At 36.2% G+C, this 23,370-nt stretch overlaps 1 protein-coding gene across 3 annotated transcripts in view; it reads left to right on the top strand.

The window, feature by feature from the left end:
• LOC136847451 (ras and EF-hand domain-containing protein homolog) overlaps window positions 1-23,370 on the top strand; it is a 66,784-nt gene that overhangs the window by 40,048 nt on the left and 3,366 nt on the right. Inside the window, exons 6-16 of one of the 3 annotated variants that reach the window (XM_067119153.1) lie at window positions 3,264-3,450; window positions 4,162-4,346; window positions 5,044-5,112; window positions 5,614-5,754; window positions 6,089-6,109; window positions 12,784-12,875; window positions 13,482-13,570; window positions 13,969-14,150; window positions 15,411-15,580; window positions 17,986-18,057; window positions 18,322-18,446. In XM_067119153.1, coding sequence (XP_066975254.1) covers window positions 3,264-3,450; window positions 4,162-4,346; window positions 5,044-5,112; window positions 5,614-5,754; window positions 6,089-6,109; window positions 12,784-12,875; window positions 13,482-13,570; window positions 13,969-14,150; window positions 15,411-15,580; window positions 17,986-18,057; window positions 18,322-18,446 — 1,333 coding nt within the window. The remainder of the gene's footprint in view (window positions 1-3,263; window positions 3,451-4,161; window positions 4,347-5,043; window positions 5,113-5,613; window positions 5,755-6,088; window positions 6,110-12,783; window positions 12,876-13,481; window positions 13,571-13,968; window positions 14,151-15,410; window positions 15,581-17,985; window positions 18,058-18,321; window positions 18,447-23,370) is intronic. The other 2 variants (XM_067119154.1, XM_067119155.1) reach the window with 2 other exon arrangements.

Genomic DNA, 23,370 nt, shown 5'->3' with positions numbered 1-23,370 from the left:
GTATATGCATGTACTTCTCTCCGGCGCAGCATCTTTCAGTCTTGATCAGAATGAATCATTTATTTTCATTATCTACTTTCATTTTTAGTTTTCTGTAAAAAAAACTATTGTGCCGGCTATGTCTATCCGTCCGCACTTTTTCTGTTCGCCCTCAGAGCTTAAAAACTACTGAGGCTACAAGGCTGCAAATTGGTATGTTGATCATCCACCCTCCAATCATCAAATATACCAAATTGCATCCCTCTAGCCTCAGTAGTTTTTATTATATTTAAAGTTAAAGTTAGCCATACTCGTGCATCTGGCAACAATATAGTACAGACCACCACCGGGCCGTGGCTAAAGTTTCATGGGCCACGGCTCATACAACATTATACCGAGACCACCGGAAGATAGATCTATTTTCGGTTGGCTTGGTTATAAGCTGTACAGAAAACTCGATTGCGCCGAAGAAACTTCGGCGCATTTTTCACTTGTTCTTTTTAATATCACATACTTCCTGACTATCTTACCCATCTTCTAGTACACCTACACATTATCCCCTCTTCTGTCAAGCATCTAGAGTATACCTCAAACAATATCCATTCTCTTTTCCATCAGTATATTTTTCATCACTAGCTGCTTTTAGTCCCTAACACCACACTTCTGTGCTTGCAAACACTGTCAGACTTGCAGTTTTCTCATATTTTAATATTCTCATTTACAACTAAAACTTTAAATCATTTTCACTCTTTCAAACTAACTAATGATCAGACAAACCTGCGTTCACTCCTGTTCTAACCATTATGTCCATCAACTCATGTGTCCTTTTAACAAACTTTTTTTCTGACCATTTTCTCTCTTCTAATTATTTTTATCAATATCCTTTTGTAATCTTGCATTTTTACAATCAAGTCCATCTCTGAACATATTGCCACGAGCCTATCTCCATTTACCGTGAAACCCATACTTGCTAACTACACTATCTTCTCTGTTAATTACCTTTGCATTTAGATTGCCTAGCACAACCACCTTTTCTCATTCACCAAATTAAATCTTGCAAAGATTCAGACGATACAGATTACTATCACTACTTCTCTTAAAACAACCTTATCCACACACACACATGCAGTATATATGTTTGCGTGTGAACTGGTATATGAATGCTTGCATGCACAATGACTTTATTAACTTTTCAACTTCCTCACAGTTGTATTGGTAAGCTTATCCATACAAGAATATATCCGAATAAAAAAGTTTATCTTCTATGGTAGGAGATCGAACCAGCATACAACAAGTTCTAACGAGGGGACAAACAATTTTCTAACATGACGGATTTACGTCTAGCACAGTTCACACACACACACACACACACACACATATATGTGTGTGTGTGTGTGTGCGCGCGTGTACACACATTCACACACATGCACGTGTGCGCACACGCGCAGCCGACGTTCAGAGATAGCGGCAATTATTATTTCTCAGAAAAACTGTATCTGTAAGATCTTGTCTTGTGGGTAAACTTAGAGTAAAAAGTAAGAATAAGTTACATAACACACCAAATTTAATAAAAAGACAGTAATAAAAGTGAATGACAAAAAATCCCATCTTATAACATAAAGTCCAAATGAGAACATTTCTCTTGAACTTCCGGTTATTAATCAGTGATAGTTAGTTACCTGTCAATTGAAATAAGAAAAGATTTACTGTTACCGCCAGATGCTGAACTGCCGGATCCTTTTCTTGAGTCAAACATAAAAAGAAATTCTGTTTCCTCATGTCAAAAAATAGAACGAGTCAAAAGAATAGAAGACTGGAGACATCCATTACGAACTCACAATAAGTCCTCAGGTTGCAGATATAATAAAGAAGAAGGGACAGAAAATGGAGGACACTGAAAATGAGTGAAGGAGTTAAGATATGATCAAATGATTCCTAATCAGGTCTGTCAGGTATCAGGTGCTTGATGTAAACATTCTTTTTATGCCTCACAAAGAACATTTTGAAGAGGCGTCATTATTAGCTTTTATATTACGACCAACGTGACATCCTTTTGAGTTTCAGAGAGAATCATTGTGACCTACATCCATGATACAGGTCACGACGACCCTGAAAATTTATTCAATAAATCAGATATAGATGAATACTAGTTGTATATATGTACAATTAATGTTATGCTAGTATTATGCTAATCATGCTTCAAAGTCCATTATAAATATTAGTAAATTAATATAGATGCCCAGAAAATGCTACAGACCATACTCAGTCTTGTATAGATAACAGTGAACTTTAGACAAACCAGAGCATTCGAATCTGGGAATTTGATGATCAACTAATTAGTTCAGTCCATCATATGAAACCCTACAAGATTCTGTGTTTCCCAAAATATTTTCAGTCAGATTTATTACTCAATAAGGAAAACCCTGCAAAATTCACTTTCCATACAAAATGGAAGAGAAAGAAATATTGTCAATTGTCCAAAGAGACCTCAAATTTGAGATGAATTATGGTTCGACAAAGATGAAAAAAAAATTATATTTAAATCTAGTAAAAAAGTAACAAAGCAATGAAGTCACGTTTCAAACATATATATGATTAGAAAACTATGACATATACTGCCTTTAGCTTTTAAGACCGAAAGCCAAAGGGCAGGTGGTCTAACGTGCCTTTGTACCCCAAGCCAGAGGAATAGAACATAAAGAAGCACGTTTTCACTTATAAAATAAATAAATAAGTTAATTCTTTCATTCATTCAATTATCCTTATCCTCATGACCTCTGCTGTATAACTAAGCATTTTTAGATAAGTTAATCATTTAGGTTATTCTCAATCAAAGAGCTCCCCAGTTTTACTCTTAATAAACTAATTATGCACAGATAACGTTAATAAAGAGACCGGCAAGTCCAAATCTTATCCTGTGAGCAGAAAACGGCCAATTTTCTTGTTCTTATCTTCGTACAGAGAAGGAGGAGTTATAGATCTATGGTTATGCGTAAAAAAACAAAATAGATGATTTTACATTCTCGCATTCAACTCTATAACTAATTTATGTTTATAAAATAATAATAATAATAATAATAATAATAATAATAATAATAATAATAATAATAATAATAATAATAATTGCCGGTCTTCGGAGAGTAATATTAATTCGTCTGCTTAATGAAGCTAACGGCGATTCACTTGATTCGTATAATAATGATAATAATGATGATAATCATCATCATCATCACCATCATCATCATCATAATAATTAATAATAATAATGATCTGTCAACTTGAAGAGAACGCCAACATCACGCCACGGCCTTGAAATCGTTGGAGAGCGAGCTGGAGGACCAGGTGGCCAAGGTGGAGAGGAAGGCGAGGCAGCAGGCCCGGCAGGAGTCCGAGGAGGAGAAGAGGATCCTGCAGGATCAGATGGAGGAAGAGGTGGCCAAACTCAACGCCCATCTCATGATCTTCCAAAAGGTAAGTAACAGAAATGAAAAGAAAATAAGTTTACTCTTTGTGTTGTCACTGAGACGGGTAATCTAGTACTCTTACCTAGCCCAGCGTTCGATTCCCCGACCGGCCAGTGAAGAATTAGAGGAATTTATTTCTGGTGATAGAAATTCACTTCTCGTCATAATGTGGTTCGGATTCCACAATAAGCTGCAGGCCCCGTTGCTAGGTAACCAGTTGGTTCTTAGCCACGTAAAATAAATCTAATCCTTCTGGCCAGCCCTCTCTAGGAGAGCTGTTAATCAGCTGAGTGGTCTGGTTAAACTAAGGTATACTTAATCTACCTAGCCCTGGCCCGAAAAAAGAAGAATTGAAAAAGAAAGTGTGGCTCTTGAAATTTAAGTTATAAAAGCATATTTATCTTTATCAATTTTACTGCTTATGGCCCAAATCATTATGTTATCATTTTGGCTGTTCCTGAAACTATTAGTATTACTGTCACTGTACTTGTTTTTGGTATGTATGATACCGTTCTTATCAATCATAGTAGCTACAGCAGCAATAATACTGTTGATAATTTTACTACTTGTAGTAACTGCCCTAGAGTTAGTATAAAAAAAACTCCGGTTTCTATGCTGTTGAGACTGTCAACTGACCTTTCGACTAAAACCTAAGAAAATCAGAAGACTGAAAGAAAAGCAAACGAGACCCGCAGGATTGCAACTGACATTCTTGCAGGTGGACTCCTGGCTGAAGAAAGACAGCGGAGAGGGAGAGATGAGGAAGAAGCTTGAGGACGCCTACCACGCCAACAGAAACCTCAACATGAGCCTCAACGAGACGGCCACTAATCTCGGCCTCATGAGGTCTGAGATGGCTCAGTTGAGGTTGCAGTACGAAGAAAAGTGTAGAGAATTACACAGGTAAGAATACACACTGCAGAACATTGCACTTTACTACAAGAAGGAGAAAATGTAGGGTAATATCTGTTTTATCACATGAAAGCAAAGATAAAATGTAGGAAATTGCAAAGGCAGGAATAAGAAAACAAACGTTGGGAATTGCACGCGTAAGAATAATGAAAACAATAAACATTTTTAGAAAGCGCATTATTACAGCAAAGGAGAAGGCGTACACGGAATTGAACAGGTAATAAAAAAAAAAATCAGTACACTACCAAAAGAAAGGAGAGATATGCACGACAGAAAATAGAAATAAGCATAACATCTACGCCTAGTAAGGTATGAGATGGTTCAGCTAAAGCTGCAGTACAAAGAAAAGTGTAGGGAATAGCACAAGTAAGAAAAAAACACTTCTAAGACAAAGAGGCCTCTGTCTTAGAGCAATTCTAATAAGATAAGGCCTCAGATGGCTTATGTGGGGTTGTCATACCAAGGGCCAGATAAACAGAAGAAATTACACTTTACCACAATACAAAAGGGGCATTTTTAAAAGCAATGGATACAATACCAGTCTTAACATATAACACGTCATACATTTCAGTACTAAATATTAGAGACCCACTTTAAACATGAAGAGGAAAAAATGGCTATGTAATCCAAATCATGGCTTAGCAAAAAGCTAAAGAATAGCAATTAATTATATTCTTACTTTTTTCAGCGAACGAGAAGCAGTGCTGGAATACATGCATCAATACGACCACATGAAGAGGCAGCTTGAACTTCTGCAGTAAGTAAAGACTTTTATAGATCTTTCATTTTTGTACGGAACAGATGACCAGGTGCCTTTCAAACCAGGCCCGAACAAAAAATTAATGGAAGAAAGTAAGTATTTTCCAACACCCTGGTCAAGATTTTGCATAAAAAATATGATTAAGTTTGAAATATTTCTAAAAAAAATCCCGACACCTTATATAAACAACAACATGAAGCAAAAGACCTAAAATATGGGGGATGTGATCTTCACATGTGAAATTCCCATCTTCCAGTTTCGATTCATCAAAGAAAGAAATCCAATACAAAATAGGAGACTGATACTTTAAGTTGATTTACTTTCTTCAATAATGTATGCAATATACTGTATTAAGCCAGCACGACCTCCTATTTTTACGAAGAGCCAACAACAACAAAACATTAGTTCTAGTTATGTCGATAATAACATACGTGATATGTACGACAGAAACCATTAGCCTTTGCAGATATCACGATAACTCTTGGCGATCTTCTTCAGCCAAGCAAACATGAGACTCCAGGACACAAATGACAGCATGAGAGGCGCCATGGAATACGAGTGGCGAAGGTCACCAGCCGGCTCGAGGTGTTCCAGCACTCGAAGTTCGCACCGTGCGAAAGAGAGACGAAGAAGCCAAAGGTAAAAACAAATATATAACTAAATAAAGCATCATAGCGACATATTCCTATTCATAAGCCATTTGTCCTTACGGAAAATTAATTGTTAACTGCCACCCTTTAACAGCAGAGCCAGTGAGTGTACGCATGACGTTCGTACAGGTACAAGTAGTTCATTTATTTTCCAAGAACCCATTCGTTTTCAGTCCCACTTCTAAAATGTTCACAGCGAGGCTAGAATTAAAATTAAACCCAAATACAAATGTAATTCGAAAGACCAGCAACCGACTGATACTTGCAGAATACAGGTAATCAACCGTCACAATAACATTCACTGTCATTCCTTGATTTTACAGGTCTCTTTCCCAGGACTCCGGGTGAGTAACCATACATTTGACAGAGTTTGCCAATAACTTGCATGACTTCGCTATGAACTAGCTACTGAAGTAGAAACGACTTTTCATGCCTTACCTGTTTATGACCTAACACACTATGAAAATATCTAGGACTTTAATGTTATATTATATATATATGTGTGTATATATATACATATGACAAATACTCTACATATATATATATATATATATATATATATATATATATATATATATATATATATATATATATATACACTGTATCATATATATATATACTGTATATAACAAAAGCCTTTATAACTAACGCTTTTCATTCTTTACTGACATAATCCTAGCTCCAAATCCCCTATAACTTGGGGTTTCTATTTTTGCATATCATTTTATCGAAAAGCCCTTTTTACTTATGCTTTCTGCTCTGTAATATTTTTCCTGGGTTTTCTATTCTCTACTTACGTAGACTTTTTATTGATAAGCCCTCCTTACCTATGCTAAAATCTTTTAACCAAGGCTTTCTATTTATTACTTACGGAACTCATATCTAAAAGACATTCCAGCTTCCGCTTTCTTTCTTACTCTACTCACTACTTTATCACACAGCCTTTCTAAAAACTTCGGCGTCCTATTTTTGACCTATAAGGTACTCTTTTCAGAGGGCACATCAGACCTAGGGCTTCTGTTTTCTACTTTGGATGCACAATTCTCTCTTAAGAACACCTTTCAATAAAGGTTTTCTATTTTTTTTTTACTTATCAATTAATGATTTTTTAATTATATTATTCTTCATCAACAAATCTTCTAACTTGGCCTACCAAGTGTAAATTTGTGCATCGCTTGACCCAATACTTTCTAATTTGGGCTCTTTATCTTCACTTGAGTAACTTTCGATTGAAAATAACTACTAAATTAGGCTCTCTCACCTTTAATAGTTTTCCGTCATCTGTTTTTCAGCCTAGGCACTCATTCTTCAATTATGTCCCCTGACTGAAACTACTCTAGTTTATGCTATGCATTCTTTGTTTACACAACACTGTCAAAAGAGCCTTGTAATTTAGCTATTCAGTTATTATTTCCACGGACACTACTTCTATCGTTTACATGCGTTACTGAATCTTCTCTTTCTTTCCTCCATCACAATGCCAGAAAGTAAGTAGACATCTTAAGAGATAAAGGAAACCAAAGCCTTTTCTATGCTTTGCTTCCGTAGCTTTACCCAAAAAACTTAGGGTGTACAGTTAAAGTGACTCTGTTCATACTTCTTTCGAGCACAGATGTTAATTGTGGACGTTTTTCTGTTCTTAAACAATCTACATCATTGTAATTAAAAATGATTCTGGATCGTGCTCAAAACTACTAACTTCATTTCGTCAATGAACTTGCAATGAGGTTTATTAAGGTTTATTGCACATAAACAAATATTCTATTGCACATAAACAAATACAAATATAAATATTTTATATATAAATGAACATATATGTTCAATATATATATATATATATATATATATATATATATATATATATATATATATATATCAGACAGGAAGGCGGACAGGAATACTTTTAAATGGTTTTCGATTACCTAGATGTTCAATATGTTTTGTAATCCATGATTACATCATCAGGGGTTCGATAATTGAAATGTATAAAGTTCACAGAAAAAGCACAAGGGCAAAGTCTGAATATAAGAGCTAAAACAGACTAAAAAGCGAAGTGTTACACAAAGGCCAGTGAGGAACAGGCAAAACATTGGAAAATAAATGAAAACTAATAGGACACATAAAAAACGCAAAAACATTTTTTTAAACACTGAAAGGTTAATCAAAATAAAAATAAAAGTTATTTTTGGGTATTGAGCCACCCTGTCCGTATGACAAAAATGGAGAAAATGAGGAATGCGAAATAAAAGCATAACAACTAAAACATTATTATTACGTCAGAAATCTTGAGTGTTCATTCTCGGAACAAGCTGCTCAGAGTTCGTCAAAATATATATAGATTTTCGTTTTCAACAAAAGTTTGACAAGCTTTTTGATTTCTAAATTAGAATGTTCGGGGTTGGAGAGCTTTCCCCGGTTCGAAAACTTACCCCATATAAGAATCTATTCATATCTTTAGAAGTCTCCAAGTGGAGCCAACATAAATCCCAGAGCTACTCTTGGGGCACGAATACTTAAATATCACTCTGGAGGACATCACAGCACAAAGCCAATCTTTAAATGTAAAAATAGAGTCATCGTCAGGGGGTTAACAGGGACAATTTAACCTTCAAAGCACCAAAATGTTTTTGAATGATAAAATTTTGTTCTAAAACAATGGGTGTCAGGACAGTCTGGAAACTCGGCATAAAAGTGCAATTTGGGTACCGTGGGTGTATTAAATTCTGTGAAAACCCTTTTGTTTAGTAATTAATGGATGGTGTTAAAAACTACCCTAGAGGGAAAACAATCGTGTCTAAAATATTCTAAAAGAAAGATAACTTTATCATGTTGAGTTTACCATCAACCGATGAAAGCTATCAGAGTGCAAGGCACAGGGTACGTAAAGTTTCGCTTCCGTTCGCGGTGGTTACTGGAGTTTGAGCTGGCCTTACGCCAGCATGGACCTTTGCCCAGTGACAGCCCGCAACTGTTGTAAGGTATTAAAGGAAATCAAGAAGGGGTTTGATGTGAACCTCTGGACTCTTAACACCAACCAACAAAGACGTGTCCCACTACTAAGATCATGGCTATCAAAGCAAAACTTACTTCCATTTACTTCCTCAGCCATTAGATACTAAGAATATTTAACTTATTTAATTATTATTTAACTTTTTTAATTTCCCGCCAGTCGGTTTTGTATATTTTTAATCTGACTGCACTCTAAACAGCTATTTTACTTTGACTTTTCTTACATTTAGTTATTTTTCAAAATGATTTTGCTATGACATGACGCTTTCTTTCTATTATTTTCGCGGCTTTTATGCTTTCATAACTTACTTCGTCATTATTTTGTCAGAATTAACAGCATGCTTGGAATTTTCATTTGGTCATTTTTCTCCTGATAATTACAATGTAATATGTATTTTACTTATGGCTCTTTTATTTTTATTATTTGTGACATCATTCCATTTGCTACAACAAAATCTGTGACGAACCAAAAAGTTTCATTATTCTAATTCAAGTAAATTGCCATCATAATGTTTCCATCTAAATGCACACACATTATTGATAAGTGTATTCTAGTCTTTGTATATTATAACATATATGTAAGCCTACTCTTGTGGTAACATAGACATACTACTAACAGCGTCATTTGTTTCTTAACGTATCAGCATATCATTAGGTTTACACATGCAATTATATTATAGTCTCCTCGCACTAACCTGGCGAAGAAGCCCCGCTCACCATTGTAACTGCATAGCTTGCAGGAGTCGTCAGTATTGTATCTATTTCGAATTTAATCATTAACAAGCATACAAAATATAGCATATCATTACAAAAATCATGATGTAATATATAAATTTCTATTCTTTCTGCATAGTTGCTGTCACTGAAATATTTTTCATTGTATAAAAACACTCGAAGAAAAAAAAACGAGTGCAACTGTATGCAAAGAAAGGGGAGGCGTGCTGGTTAATGGAACGGCCATTGTTTTGGCGGCAACACAGATAATTATTTTTACTGATTAAATAATCTTTAATTTGTATTTGAATTTATGTTTGGGTTTAATCGTAAGAGCAATACTCTTTGGCTTAAGGTGATCTAAAATTAATTTGCTATAGAACTACGTAAATTTTATGCTATTTTCGAGCTAACTGAAGGGGAAATATGAAAGCTATATAGTTTTTAATGTATTTATTGAGTAATAATAATACTGAATCGGGAAATATATGTCGAAAAATCATATGTATGTATCTTTCCTATATGCCAAGAAACATGTATTAAAATGACATAACGTTAAAGTTATAATTTAAAAGTGAATGTTAGCAAACGAAGGCAATTAACCACATATAGGCCTATAGCCTACAGCTTCATTTACAATACGACTGCATAAATTCATAAACAAACCGCATAATATAATTGCTTAAATGTATAGTCGCATAAAACAAAGGGTAAATAAAGAAGAGAGATAATTTTTTTGGTTTATACAATTATTGGAACTAAACCCATACGAGGCTACCAATCGGCTCCTCCAGATTCAACCACTTAACCAAGGAATTTTAGTAAATAGCCTAACCGATCTGTGAGCCGCAACTATCTCCAAGTATTCTAGATTCTAGCGATGATTTCTGAGTTTGACTACATACGGAATAGGCACTCTAGTAACTCTAGTTCAGCTCTGTGATAAAATCCTATACTGGTACTCAATATTGCCATTGGATATACAAAAAACAAAATAAAATAAAAATAAAATACAAAAAATAAATAAAACAAAACGGATGGAAGAAAATGCCTCGTTTTAGACCAGTTTTTTTTCACTTTATTTGTTAGGAGATATCGAACACTTTTCTGAAAGTTTACCCAACTTTGTTGAACTGGATCAAACCTTCCATTCCTAACCAACCATCTACGGACACGCGTGGCCTTTAACAACTGGATTGGAACTGGAGAGCTGGGGAAAATTATTAATAGACCTATATATGGGTAATGCTTACCTGATCTTCCGCCTCCGATTGCTCATTACGAATATAAATATAAAAAGACACCTTTACTTTGTGTTAGATTATGCAGGAAATTAAATATGCAAATATATGTAGCTATGTAAGTATTTACCTTCAAATGGGATGAAAAATATCAGAAATTTGTTGACGTCAATGAAATCAGCTGATGAGGTGACGAGTGTAACATTCTATGTCCCGCCAAAACAATGGCTGTTGCATTAACCAGCACACCTCCCCTTTCTTTGCATACAGTTGCACTCGTTTTTTTTTCTTCTTTGTTTTATACAATGACAAGTGTTTCAGTGATAGCAACTATGCAGAAAGAATAGAAATTTATACACTACATCAAGATTCTGTAATGATATGCTATATTTTGTATGCTTGTTATTGATTAAATTCGAAATAGATACAATACTGACGACTCCTGCAATCAATGCAGTTACAGTGGTGGGCGGGGCTTCTCCGCCAGGTTAGTGAGAGGAGGCTATAGTACATACTAGCTGACCAACCAGGCGCGTCCTGGAAAAACTGAATAACAACCTACGGTTAAAGCTCTGATAACAGTCTATGGGTAGTGGGAGGTAAGACGGGAAGGGGTAGGGAGAGGAGGGCGGAAAGAAGTGAGAAGACAGAGGATGAGGGGGAATGGGAAGGGAGGGAAAAGTGGAGGGGAGGGGAGGGGAAAGGAGGAGAGAGGTATAGGGGTAGGGAGGGGAGAAGGAGGGGGTGGGGAGGGTGAGGGGAAGCTAAAGATGGGGAGGGAAGTTACGTTCCCCTATTTTAAAAGAATAAACGACATCACTGAACAGAAACAATAAGTAAAAAATCTTCTACTTCTACGATACATGCTTGGGTGTCTGTGTATTTGTGTGTTTGGGGGGATAGGTCTGTCTCCCTTTCAACAGTAGACGAACCTTTTATCAAGCACGTGAAATTCACTGCACGACAAACCAAGGAGATTCGTTCTTCATGCGATGATGGTAATACCTCAAGGTACTTAAGAATTTTTATTTTATTTTCAGTATATAATTAAGATACGTTTGGCTTAAGATGAACACTGAAAAAAAAGTGGTAATTTCGTCACAAGTAATTTTTTAATGAAGGGGGTAGATCTGTCACAGAAACATTTGGTCTACTAATACGCATGCGCGGATGGTGATAAATTAGTTCTTGAAATCCAAAGCTGTGCCCGTAACTATGAATTTTTGGTTTGTGGATCAAGTACTTAGATATGATGATGGTAATACCATAAGGTATTTAAGAATTTGCATTTTATTGGCAGGGCGTGATTAAAATACGTTTGGCTTAAGATGAACGCTGAAAAAAAAATGTGGTAATTTCGATGATTAGTTTTTTAATGAGCAGTAACCCTGTCACAAAAACATGTGGTCTGTTACTACTTTTTTTCTGTGGCCAGAATTGTAAGGGTTGGCTGGTGTGGTGGTAGAAGTTACATTTTGAATTACATTGCGTTATGACTGAATGAAATTAATTCTAATACAGTCAAACACATCTGTTTAATTTTTTGGATGTACTAAACTGATTATAGGGTTTGCAGTGGGAGGATTTTAATGAAATCATACGCCTGACAGTAACTGGAAGAAAAGGTGGAGTGTCAGGTGGAAAATGATAATTAACCCAGGAAGCATTGAAGGAAAAGTGACATAAAAACGAAAATTTCATTTGTTTTGTCTGTGTCTGTATGTCTGTCACGGGGTAGGTGTTTGATTTTAAGTTATAAACCTTTCTGGGATGACACAGGTCGAGTGCAAATTTTTGTCTGGGTCTGTCAAGCGGTTCAGATTTCTATAGTGGACAGAAAAATATACAAGCATTCACTTTTATATATATAGATAAAGATAAAATTTACCAGTTAACACAAACAAACTTATTTATACAGTAATGTTTGTAATCATGTTTTTATGTTTAAGCCCAAGTATATCTAAAGCACATTTTATATTATCTTAGCAACATCCGACACAAGTATATGCAAATAATATATTCATCGATTAATAAAATATTTTCTTCTCATGCAGTAGATCTCGGTCACCTCATCCACCAATTCTGCCAACAACCGAAAATGAAGGAAATATAAAATTTGGCATAAGAAGACTCATGGATGATTTGGGTAATTATGAAATTATTGTGGTCGTGTTTCTTGTTCAGCATGGTAAATATAAAAACTGGAATTATCTCCTCAGGTTTCGAATCACATATTGCACCAAGAGTTAATATATGAGATTATATATATCTGGTGTATACATATATATATATATATATATATATATATATACATACATATATATATATACATATATATGTATATATATAACCAGTTCACCATATACATATAACTCATATATTGATTCATGGTGCAATGTGATTGAAAATCTGAGGAGATAATTTCAGTTTTTCTGTTTACCCCAAATAAAGACACATATAAAATATATATATATATATATATATATATATATATATATATATATATATATATATATATAAAATAAACATATACTGTATATATATATTTACATATGTGTGTGTGTGTACATAACCAGAATTAGCGTGAAGTTAGAGAATGCTTTCCTAGTGTTTCCGTGTACTTACAGTACACACATCTTAACCACTAAATGGCTGAAAGTGCCCTAGTACTTGGCTTTATACCTAAATGTCATGAGTCATTCATTCATTCACAATCGTCTAGTTTAAGTTATGATGCGCACCGCTTCTCTAGATTCCGGATTGTCAACATTGCCAGACACTGCCGAGGAGGGATGCACTACGCAAGATGAGCTCAAATATGAAACGGATGGACCCATGTCGGTAAGTGGTAGACTCTCTCTCTCTCTCTCTCTCTCTCTCTCTCTCTCTCTCTCTCTCTTGACAAAATATACACTGTTCTCCTTGACATTACTGGAAAGGAACTAAGCTATAACGGTCGTGTTGCTCAGCACTGAGTTCGACTAGAGAGAGTACAACTGTAATTGAGAAGCAAGAAAAAAACCAAAGAAAATTAAGCAAATGAAAAATAAAAAAAATAATAACAATAATACTATAACAGTAGGACATAATAAAAAATATATATATTTACCACCAATTCAGTCTATGTGGGAATTTGCCCATCTTAGGGCGCCCCCCCCCATACAAATTTGAAACTATCCTTGCTTTTTATGTCTCGCTCTGTGCTGACAAGGCAAAATATATCTCCCCTCTATAAACAGCTCGAGGACGAACTCAACGAACTGGAGACCAACTCGATGGCACCGAGCGACGTCAAAAAGGAGACTTCGGAGGAGGACTCCCCCTTCCACGAGCACGGCCCCTCGGGAATGAATTCGAACACGCCGCCTCCGAAACCACGAAGGGTGACTCACCTCATGAACGAGGCCGAGAAATGCAGAAGGTGATGAAAACAGTCTTTGTTTTGCCAGCTTTGTTTTGTGGTGAACGTGACTTGCTTCATTTTATGTTTTTCTTCCATTCACAGTTATCATTCATAATTTTAAATTTGTCTTAATGACTTGACTTCATTAACCTATCTGTTTTCCTATTTTCAATTTTTACCTTTTTTAATTCATTCTAATTTTTTCCATTTCTTTAACTGATTAATAAAGATGATAATGTAAATGACAGTAAGAAAATGAAAGTACAGAAATCTCATTTTATTAATCATTTTCACCCAAAACCACCGAAAATTATTTATACTGAGCATAGCAGAAGGGAAGTAGCAAGCAGTCTGCTAGAGAATAGAATGCCCATGTGTGGAAAAAGAAAATATAAGAAAAAAGAAAAGCAAACAACGAAGAAATTAAGATGGATAAATATACCGATTAATAAATATGAACTGACGGTATTGTGGTCCGCCCCAACCCTTGCTTTCTTCCATTTATAAGAATCTTATTTTTTATATTGCAATACAAAACGGCAGTAAGTGCTTGCTCGTTCTACTAAGAAATTATATGTCAATATCACTAAATGTTCAACTGTGCTGTTGAGTAATTTCATACCCTTAGACCAACATATCTTATATATATATATATATATATATATATATATATATATATATATATATATATATAAATATATATATATATATATATATATATATATATATATATCCGTATATATATATATATATATATGTATATATATATGTATATATATAAATATATACATATATACATACATATATTTATACATACAAATATATGTATATATACAGTATATACATATATATGTATGTATGTATATATGTGTATATATAAATATATATATATATATATATATATATATATATATATATATATATATATATATATATATATATATATATATATATATATATATATATATATATGAGAAAGGGAGAGGGCGAGATTTTTTGTATTAGCAACTTCGTTACCTAAAACCAAGACAAAACCTCAAGACCTGCAAAAGAGAGAGAGAGAGAGAGAGAGAGAGAGAGAGAGAGAGAGAGAGAGAGAGAGAGAGAGAGAGAGAGATAATTGTATTATTAAGTTAAATCATAATCTCATAACAGGAAATGTCGAGCCTTGCACCAGAGAGAGAGAGAGAGAGAGAGAGAGAGAGAGAGAGAGAGAAGAAAGAGAGAGAGCGAGAGAGAGAGAGTGGTTATTAATATGGAAATGAACTTCATTTCCAGTCCGCCTCCCGTGCCAAGTCATTTACAGAAGGCGTCGGCTTACGAAATTATGGGACCTCCCGAAAGGACCTACAAAGTCGTGTTTGCCGGAGACGCGGCAGTGGGGAAGTCGACCTTCATCGTGCGTCTTTGCAAAGGATGCTTCGTCACCAACACAGCCTCGACCTTAGGTAAGTCACCAATACAGTCTCGACCTTAGCTAAGTCACCAATACAGTCTCGACCTTAGCTAAGTCACCAATACAGTCTCGACCTTAGCTAAGTCACCAATACAGTCTCGACCTTAGCTAAGTCACCAATACAGTCTCGACCTTAGGTAAGTCACCAATACAGTCTGACCTTAGTCACACAGTCTCGACCTTAGGTAAGGGAGGGAAGGGGGAGCAAGGGAGGGAGGGGAGGGGAGGGGGGGAGGGAGGGGGGGAGGGGAGGGAAGGGGAAGGGAGGGAGGGGAGGGAAGGGGGAAGGGAGGGAGGGGAGGGGAGTGTGAGGGAAGGAGAAGGGAGGGGAGGGAGGGGAGGGAAGGGGAGTGGGAGGGAAGGGGGAAGGGAGGGGAGGGGGGAGTGGGAGGAAGGGAGAAGGGAGGAGAGGGAGGGAAGGGAGAAGGGAGGGAGGGGAGGGAAGGGGAAGGGAGGGAGGGGAGGGAGTGGGATGGAAGGGGGAAGGGAGGGGAGGAGGGAAGGGGAAGGGAGGAGGGGAAGGGGAGGGAGAGGTAGGGGAAGGGGAGGGGAAGTGGAGGGAAAGGAAGAGGGAAGGGGGGGGAGTAGGAAGGTGAGGGGAAGGGAAAGGGGAAGGGGATGGGGAGAGGAGGGAAAATGGAAGGTGAGGGGGAATGGAGGAGAAAGAAGGAGAGGAAGGGGAGGGGAAGGAGGAAAATGGGAAGGGGATGGATGGGAAAGAAGAGGGGAGGGTGGAGGATGAAGGGGTATGGGAGGGAAAGGGGAGGGGAGGAGGGAAAGTGGGAGGGTGAGGTGGGCGAAGGGGAGGGGAAAGTGGAGGGGGTGGAAGAGGGAAGGGGAGGGGAGGACACAGCTAAATTAATGCTTGATCTTGTGCCAGGGGAGGGGAGGGGAGGGGGATGGAAATGGGAAGGAGGAAGGGATGGAGATGGAAGTTGGAGGGGTTTCATTGAAGATAGAGTCTACCGCGTCAAAGAAGCTGTGAAAGATCCGAAGAGTTTCGTACAAATCCTGACATACTGGGAGAGATCATTGTAGGGTCACTTGAGGTCACCACTGACCTAGTGATCATGTAAGGTTGTATTGTCACTGGGATTGAGTAACCATGCAAAACTTCAAGTCCATCGGACGAGGGAACAGGTCGAAAATTGAGTTAAAGATTTGACGACAGACAGACAGGCAGACAGACAGACGCAGAAGTCAAGTTAAATAAAAAAAATGTAATAAAAAAAGGTGGCCTCCCACTAACGTTCAAGTACGCCTGCGCAGGTCGTTTCGACGCAGGTATATCGACTGAAAAGAGCTATTTGCTCAGGTCGCTTGCACGGGGAGAAAAAACTGTGCACGTTGTCCAAGGTAACGTTCAGGTGTGCATGCACAGGTAAACTGTCCAGGCAGACCAGCGCAGGTATACCTGAACGTTAGTGGCGGCCTTTAGACAAACTCGAACTTACCTCCAAAAGAAAAATTGCATATTTTTACCATTAAATGAGGCTGATGCAAAGGCTGTCTCCTGCATTTATCTAGCGTAAACATCACAGAGACAACAAGAGAGTGGAGCCTACTCCCACAGAATCAATGGACCTTTCTTCATCAAATATCAATTTATCTATTGGTGTCGATGAACTATACTATGTTATGCTAGCTAAGTTACAAATTATATGAATTTTCCCCCAATACTTTGAAGTTCTCCACGCAAAGTATCATGAAATCGAAACGCATTATGATTTCCATAACAACGAAAAAAAGCTAGAGAATACAGAATTTAGGCCAAAGGCCAAGCGATGGAACCTATGAGGTCAATCAGCTCTGAAACGGAAACTGACAATAAAAAGGTCTGAAAGATGTAGCAGGAGGAGAACCTCGAAGTTGCGCTATGAATCAAATTGTTAGGAGAGGGTGGAAAGTAAGATGGAAGAAAGAGAGATGCAGGAAAAGGGGTTGCAGCTAGGGGCCGAAGGGACGCTGCAACGAACCTAAAGTAATGCCTACAGTGGACCGCATGAGTTGCACTGACAGCACAGCCCCCCTACGGGAAGAAGAGAGAGAGATGTAATGCCTATTCTTTGCGAGTCTCATACACGGGTTAATATTGTTAAGCCTATAATAATTCACACGTGCCAAAAAACTCTTTCGTTGTTACTCATTCCTAACAAACGAACAAGAAATTACTATTTTGTTTCTCATTTTCTTTTTTAATATTAACGATTAAACGGCAGAAAATTAAATCTTTCCATATTTACACAAAATTATCAATGTTTTTTCTTACAAGAAAAGTTACGACTTCATAAATACTGACTATCTTTGAAACAGACAAGACATTCTACCCACTGGGTCTGATCAAACTACTGCTGTTACTAGAGATAATGGGTCATATATTTCTGCTCTTCGTTCCAGGTGTTGATTACAAGATGAAGACGCTCAACGTCGACGAGAAAAATATCGCTATTCAGCTATGGGATACAGCAGGTATATTCAGTTCTGAGAGAGAGAGAGAGAGAGAGAGAGAGAGAGAGAGAGAGAGAGAGAGAGAGAGAGAGTCTTCGAGTTATACATACAATAAAAATGCAATATTAACTATTCAAAAAGAAATAACTTAAAATATAGTTTTAATCCACGACCGCTTAGGAGAGCAAAGGTCATTTTTGAAGTTTCATTATGTAAATTGTGAGTAGTTTAAGAAACAACTTATAGGTGCAAATTTCACTAACTAGAACTTCTTATCTTTAAAAGGTCAAGAAAGGTTCCGCTCCATAACCAAGACCTACTTCCGTCGGGCTGATGGAGTGTTGTTGTTGTATGACGTCACGAGCGAACGGTCATTCCTCAACGTGCGCCAATGGATTCAAAGCATTGACGTGAGACATATTCTCTTTCTTCTAAATTATCCATGCACAACAACAATGATCATTTTTAGTATAGGATTTTAGTCATCTAATAGGCACCTGAAGCAAGACATTTATTTTCATACGTTCACAATATATATATATATATATATATATATATATATATATATATATATATATATATATATATATATATATATATATATATATATATAGGTCTACCCAAAAGCCAAATCAAAAGTCCTTCAAAAGAAGGCATCGTGCTTACCCCATACAAAAATGGAAAAAATTGCACGTTAAAAGAAGAAAGAAAGAAAAAGAGAGATATATATATATATATATATATATATATATATATATATATAAATATATATATATATATATATATATATATAAAATATATATATATATATATACATATATATATATATATATATATATTGTGAATGTATGAAAGAAGTTGGAACCTGAGAGCAACAGCAATAAAATTACCTGGGCAAGCTAACTGCTTGCATACCAGCGAGTCTGGAAGTTCGCCCTTGCCTTGAAAGACCTGTGTTCGATCCTGATGTGAGTCAGAAATTTATTTCTGTTCCACACGTGACTGTGTGTTGATTATTTCTGTATATAATATAATATAATATATATATATATATATATATATATATATATATATATATATATATATATATATATATATATATACATATAGAACAAGCGGAATTTTCTCAAAACCCACCAATATAATGAAGACAGGGGAAGCACACCAACAGCTCAAGTAAGTCATACTCTTTCAGTCGTAACGTTTCGAAGCCAACCAGCAGGCCTCATTATCAAGCTACAGAGGTAATAAATAATACCTAATTAGTACAATAAAATTAAGTGACAAATGTTGAAATATACAAAACATGAGTAAGGACTAACCGCTGAGTGAGGAGGCAGAGGAACTACTGACCAAGAACCGGAAAAAACGTAAACAGTTCACGAGGGATGAAGAGGTGTAGACGTGGAATGGGTGTTCACTGAGGGGACTAGTTTTTTTAATTAACAATGATTCACTAACTGTTAAAAGCTGATGATTGGAGGCTCTGCCCAAAACTTTAAAGTCCTTATACTGAACTGAATATTTACATTTATCGGCACGATCCCTGATGCTAGAAAATTCGGGATTTCAAAATTTAGTGCCAGTTCTATAGCTGACAGCTCTATGGCTGTCGATTCGGACCTTAAGTAACCTATGTGTGGATTCTATATAGGTTCCTCGATTACATCTAGGACAATTAAACTTATAAATAATAGTCGAGGTCATATTGGGTCCAAACGGTCTTTGAAGCTGGAAAGTCAATGGGTTCGTGGGTATAATTTTAATTTTCAGGGCAGGGAAATGACCAGATATTAGAGCTTTGAGTTCTTTATAAAAAGTTATAATATGAACAAAAAGAAGACTAGAATAGAAAGGTAATTTAGGAATGTTAGGAGTAGGATGACGCGGAACAAAAATATTTTAAAAATTTGGAGACCTGTTTAAAGAATAAGTCGGAGGGTAAGCAGTTACTGTAAAAGTATTTTTGCAAGAACGTGATTTCATTGTGAAAAGCTTGCCAATTAGTGGATAAGGCAATGGTTCGGTGAAGCATAGTTAATTTGGCATTAATCATAAAACTGAACGAACAAAAACTATAAGAATTTGTACAAAGACCAATGAATGTCTTTTTCCTAAAAGCTGAAGTAGAGAAACCTTGAGAAGATCGTGCTATTAAAATATCAAAAAAAAATGTAACTGATCGTTGGTCTTGTGTTCAATCGTGAATTTAATATTAGGGAGAAATGAATTAACGAAAATTAAAAACCTTTCAGCGTCTAAAGAGTGCAAACGTGTCTTTCATAAAATAGTGGATGGTAACCAAGGGGACAAGCATCAAGCATGTGCTCTTTCAGCGAGCACATAAAGATACCTGGGAAGAAGGGACCAAGTAGAGAGCCCATAGCCATACCATCGACTTGTGAGTGAGAACAACCATTAAAAATAAAATCGGTGTCTCGCACCGCTAGATCTAAAAGTTTCTTGAAAGCACTCTTACCGCAACCATCAAAACGAGGATCATCCATACAAAAAAGCTTATGTAGAATAATATCAATAGCCAGTTGTACAGGTACATTCATAAATAAGGACGCCACATCGTAGCTTACCATAACAATATCCGAGTCCTGAGCGAGAATAGTACTTTTGAACTCATATGAATTTTTAAGACTAAGAACTTTCAGCCAAAGGGACAAGTATGGGCACTAAATACATTGCTAATATGCAACTGACGTTATTATAAGACGCTAAGATAGGAACATTATTTTTGTGGGCCCTGAGCTATACACAGACTGATACTTATTCTCAGTGATTATGCCACGATCTTTTAAAAGCTTTTCAGGAATCAATTAAAACAATCTTCTATTTTAAACAATGTGGAAAATTCAAGAGAGCCTAACTTCTGAAACTTGGTATTATCAATTAATACTGTTTCCACTTTAGTAATACAATCCTCTTTATTGAGAATAACAGCTCCTTTACTTTTATCAGGGCGGGTAATAATAATATCCATGCTGTTTGCCAGAGATCTGAAAATAATCATATCTTCCTTTTTAAAAAATGGAGCCTAGTACATAGACAGTTTAGATAGTGAGGCCTGCTGGTTAGCTTCGAAACGTTGCAATGATTTCCTGTCTTCATTATACATACATACATACATACATACATACATACATACACATAAATAATGTATACATATAAATAAATATGTATATATATATATATATATATATATATATATATATATATATATATATATATATATATATATATATAATATACTATGTAGATAATATATATTACATTATATATATTCTGTATACATACATACATACATACACACACTCATATATATTTTTATATATATATATATATATATATATATATATATATATATATATATATATATATATATATATATATATATATATATATATATATACACAGGGTGTTTCAAATTAGAGGTCCCCTACAGCATAAACTAAAATTGATATGGACAAAAACAAAAGTAATTCAGAACAGGTATTTATTTAAGTTTCTCTCTAAGTATTTAATATTTTGTGTGGCCTCCATCTGCCTGTACCACAGCCTGCATTCTTGAGGGGTATGATTTCAGCAAATCACAAAAAACCTGAGACTCAAACTCCATTTCCCTGAGCACTTCGGTCACCTCTCTTTGCAGGTCGTCGAGGCTTGGTATACCATCATAGTTCACTGTGCGTGTTTCAACATGATCCCTTATAATACTACCAATGTTTTCACACACATTAAGGTCAGGGGAGCCACCTGGAAATTCACTTGACGAGAAGAAATTGATACCACTGTTTCGAAGCAGCTCCTGTGTCTGAAGAGCCTTGAAATATGGTGCCTTATCATGCAAAAATGTGACTTCTTCAACAGATAACACATTTTCAGGATTTTTGAGGAAAGGAAATACTCCACCAGTAAGCACAGTTTCTCTGAAGTATTAAAAAAACTTTGGCTGTGAAACGGAGAAAAATTCCCAAATATTCAGGGAATTTCACAACTTGGCGATAGCGCATGTCATTGCTGATATCATCCAACTTTGCAGCCCAAATGATGTCATATTTATCATTTGGCTTCCTGACTGTGTAAATGAAGAATTCATCTGATGCAGCAACATGGAGAAAGTCAGCTTCATCCCAATCTTTAAGAAATGAACCACAAAACCATGCACGGTCTTCTCTCTGTTGCTGAGTGATGTTGGGCTTGCATAACATGAAATATACAGATTTTTTTCACTATAACTTCTTTTTTCTTTCCCCTTTGTTTCTAGTTCAAGCGCCAATTTACGTAAAGACTTTCTTGGTCCACCCACTGCCTCAGCTATGATGTCTTTTGACTCTTGAGAAAGGACTTCAGCCTTCCAAGATTCTCGCTCTTTTCGCGATGACAGTCATATGGATTTTGTTCCATTTTCTTTTAACAAAGGATTCATCTCTTTTAATGTATTTAGCTATCCAGGAACGTGAAATGAAGGATGTGCCAGCATCCCTGGCCTCTCTGAAGGTTATAGCCCAGATTCGGTCAATCCATCTGATTTCTCCCGAGTCATTAGCCATGGCTGTATCTAACTCCGTCACTCAGTCTGAAAATACAAGAAATGTAAAATGAAAAATAGCTTAATAGAAACTTAAAATAATGTACTTGGAGATAGGCTATAGCAGAAAACTTCATAACTTTCCATTTGTTCTGTGGAGGGGGAGACCTCTAATTTTGAAACACCTGGTACATTAAAAGAGATGAATCCTTTGTAAAAGAAACTGGAACAAAAATCCATATGGCTGTCATCGTGAAAAGAGTGAGAATCTTGGAAGGCCTGAAGTCCTTTCTCAAGAGTCAAAAGACATCACAGCTGAGGCAGTGGGTGGACCAAGAAAGTCTTTACGTAAATTGGTGCTTGAACTAGAAACAAAAATGGGAGAGAAAAGAAGTTATAGTGCTGTATATCGTGAGTTTAAAAAATCTGGTATCAAGCCATTTCATGTTATCAGCAAGCCCAACATCACTCAGCAACAGAGAGAAGACTGTGCATGGTTTTGTGGTTCATTTCTTAAAGATTTGGATGAAGATGACTTTCTCCATGTTGCCGCATCATAAATATGACATCATTTGGGCTGCAAAGTTGGATGATATCAGCGATGACGTGCACTATTGCCAAGTTGTGAAATTTCCTGAATGTTTGGGAATTTTTCTCTGTTTCACAGCCAAACGGTTAATGTGGATCATCAAAGAAAAAGGACAGTCATGGAATGGCGAATACTTCAGAGAAACTGTGCTTACTGGTGGAGTATTTCCTTTCCTCAAAGATCCTGAAAATGAGTTATCTGTTGA

This window comes from Macrobrachium rosenbergii, chromosome 16 (assembly GCF_040412425.1).
Source record: "Macrobrachium rosenbergii isolate ZJJX-2024 chromosome 16, ASM4041242v1, whole genome shotgun sequence".
NCBI classification, from domain to species: domain Eukaryota; kingdom Metazoa; phylum Arthropoda; class Malacostraca; order Decapoda; family Palaemonidae; genus Macrobrachium; species Macrobrachium rosenbergii.
Note: the sequence above shows the minus strand (reverse complement) of the source record. Positions and strands in the feature narration are given on the sequence as shown.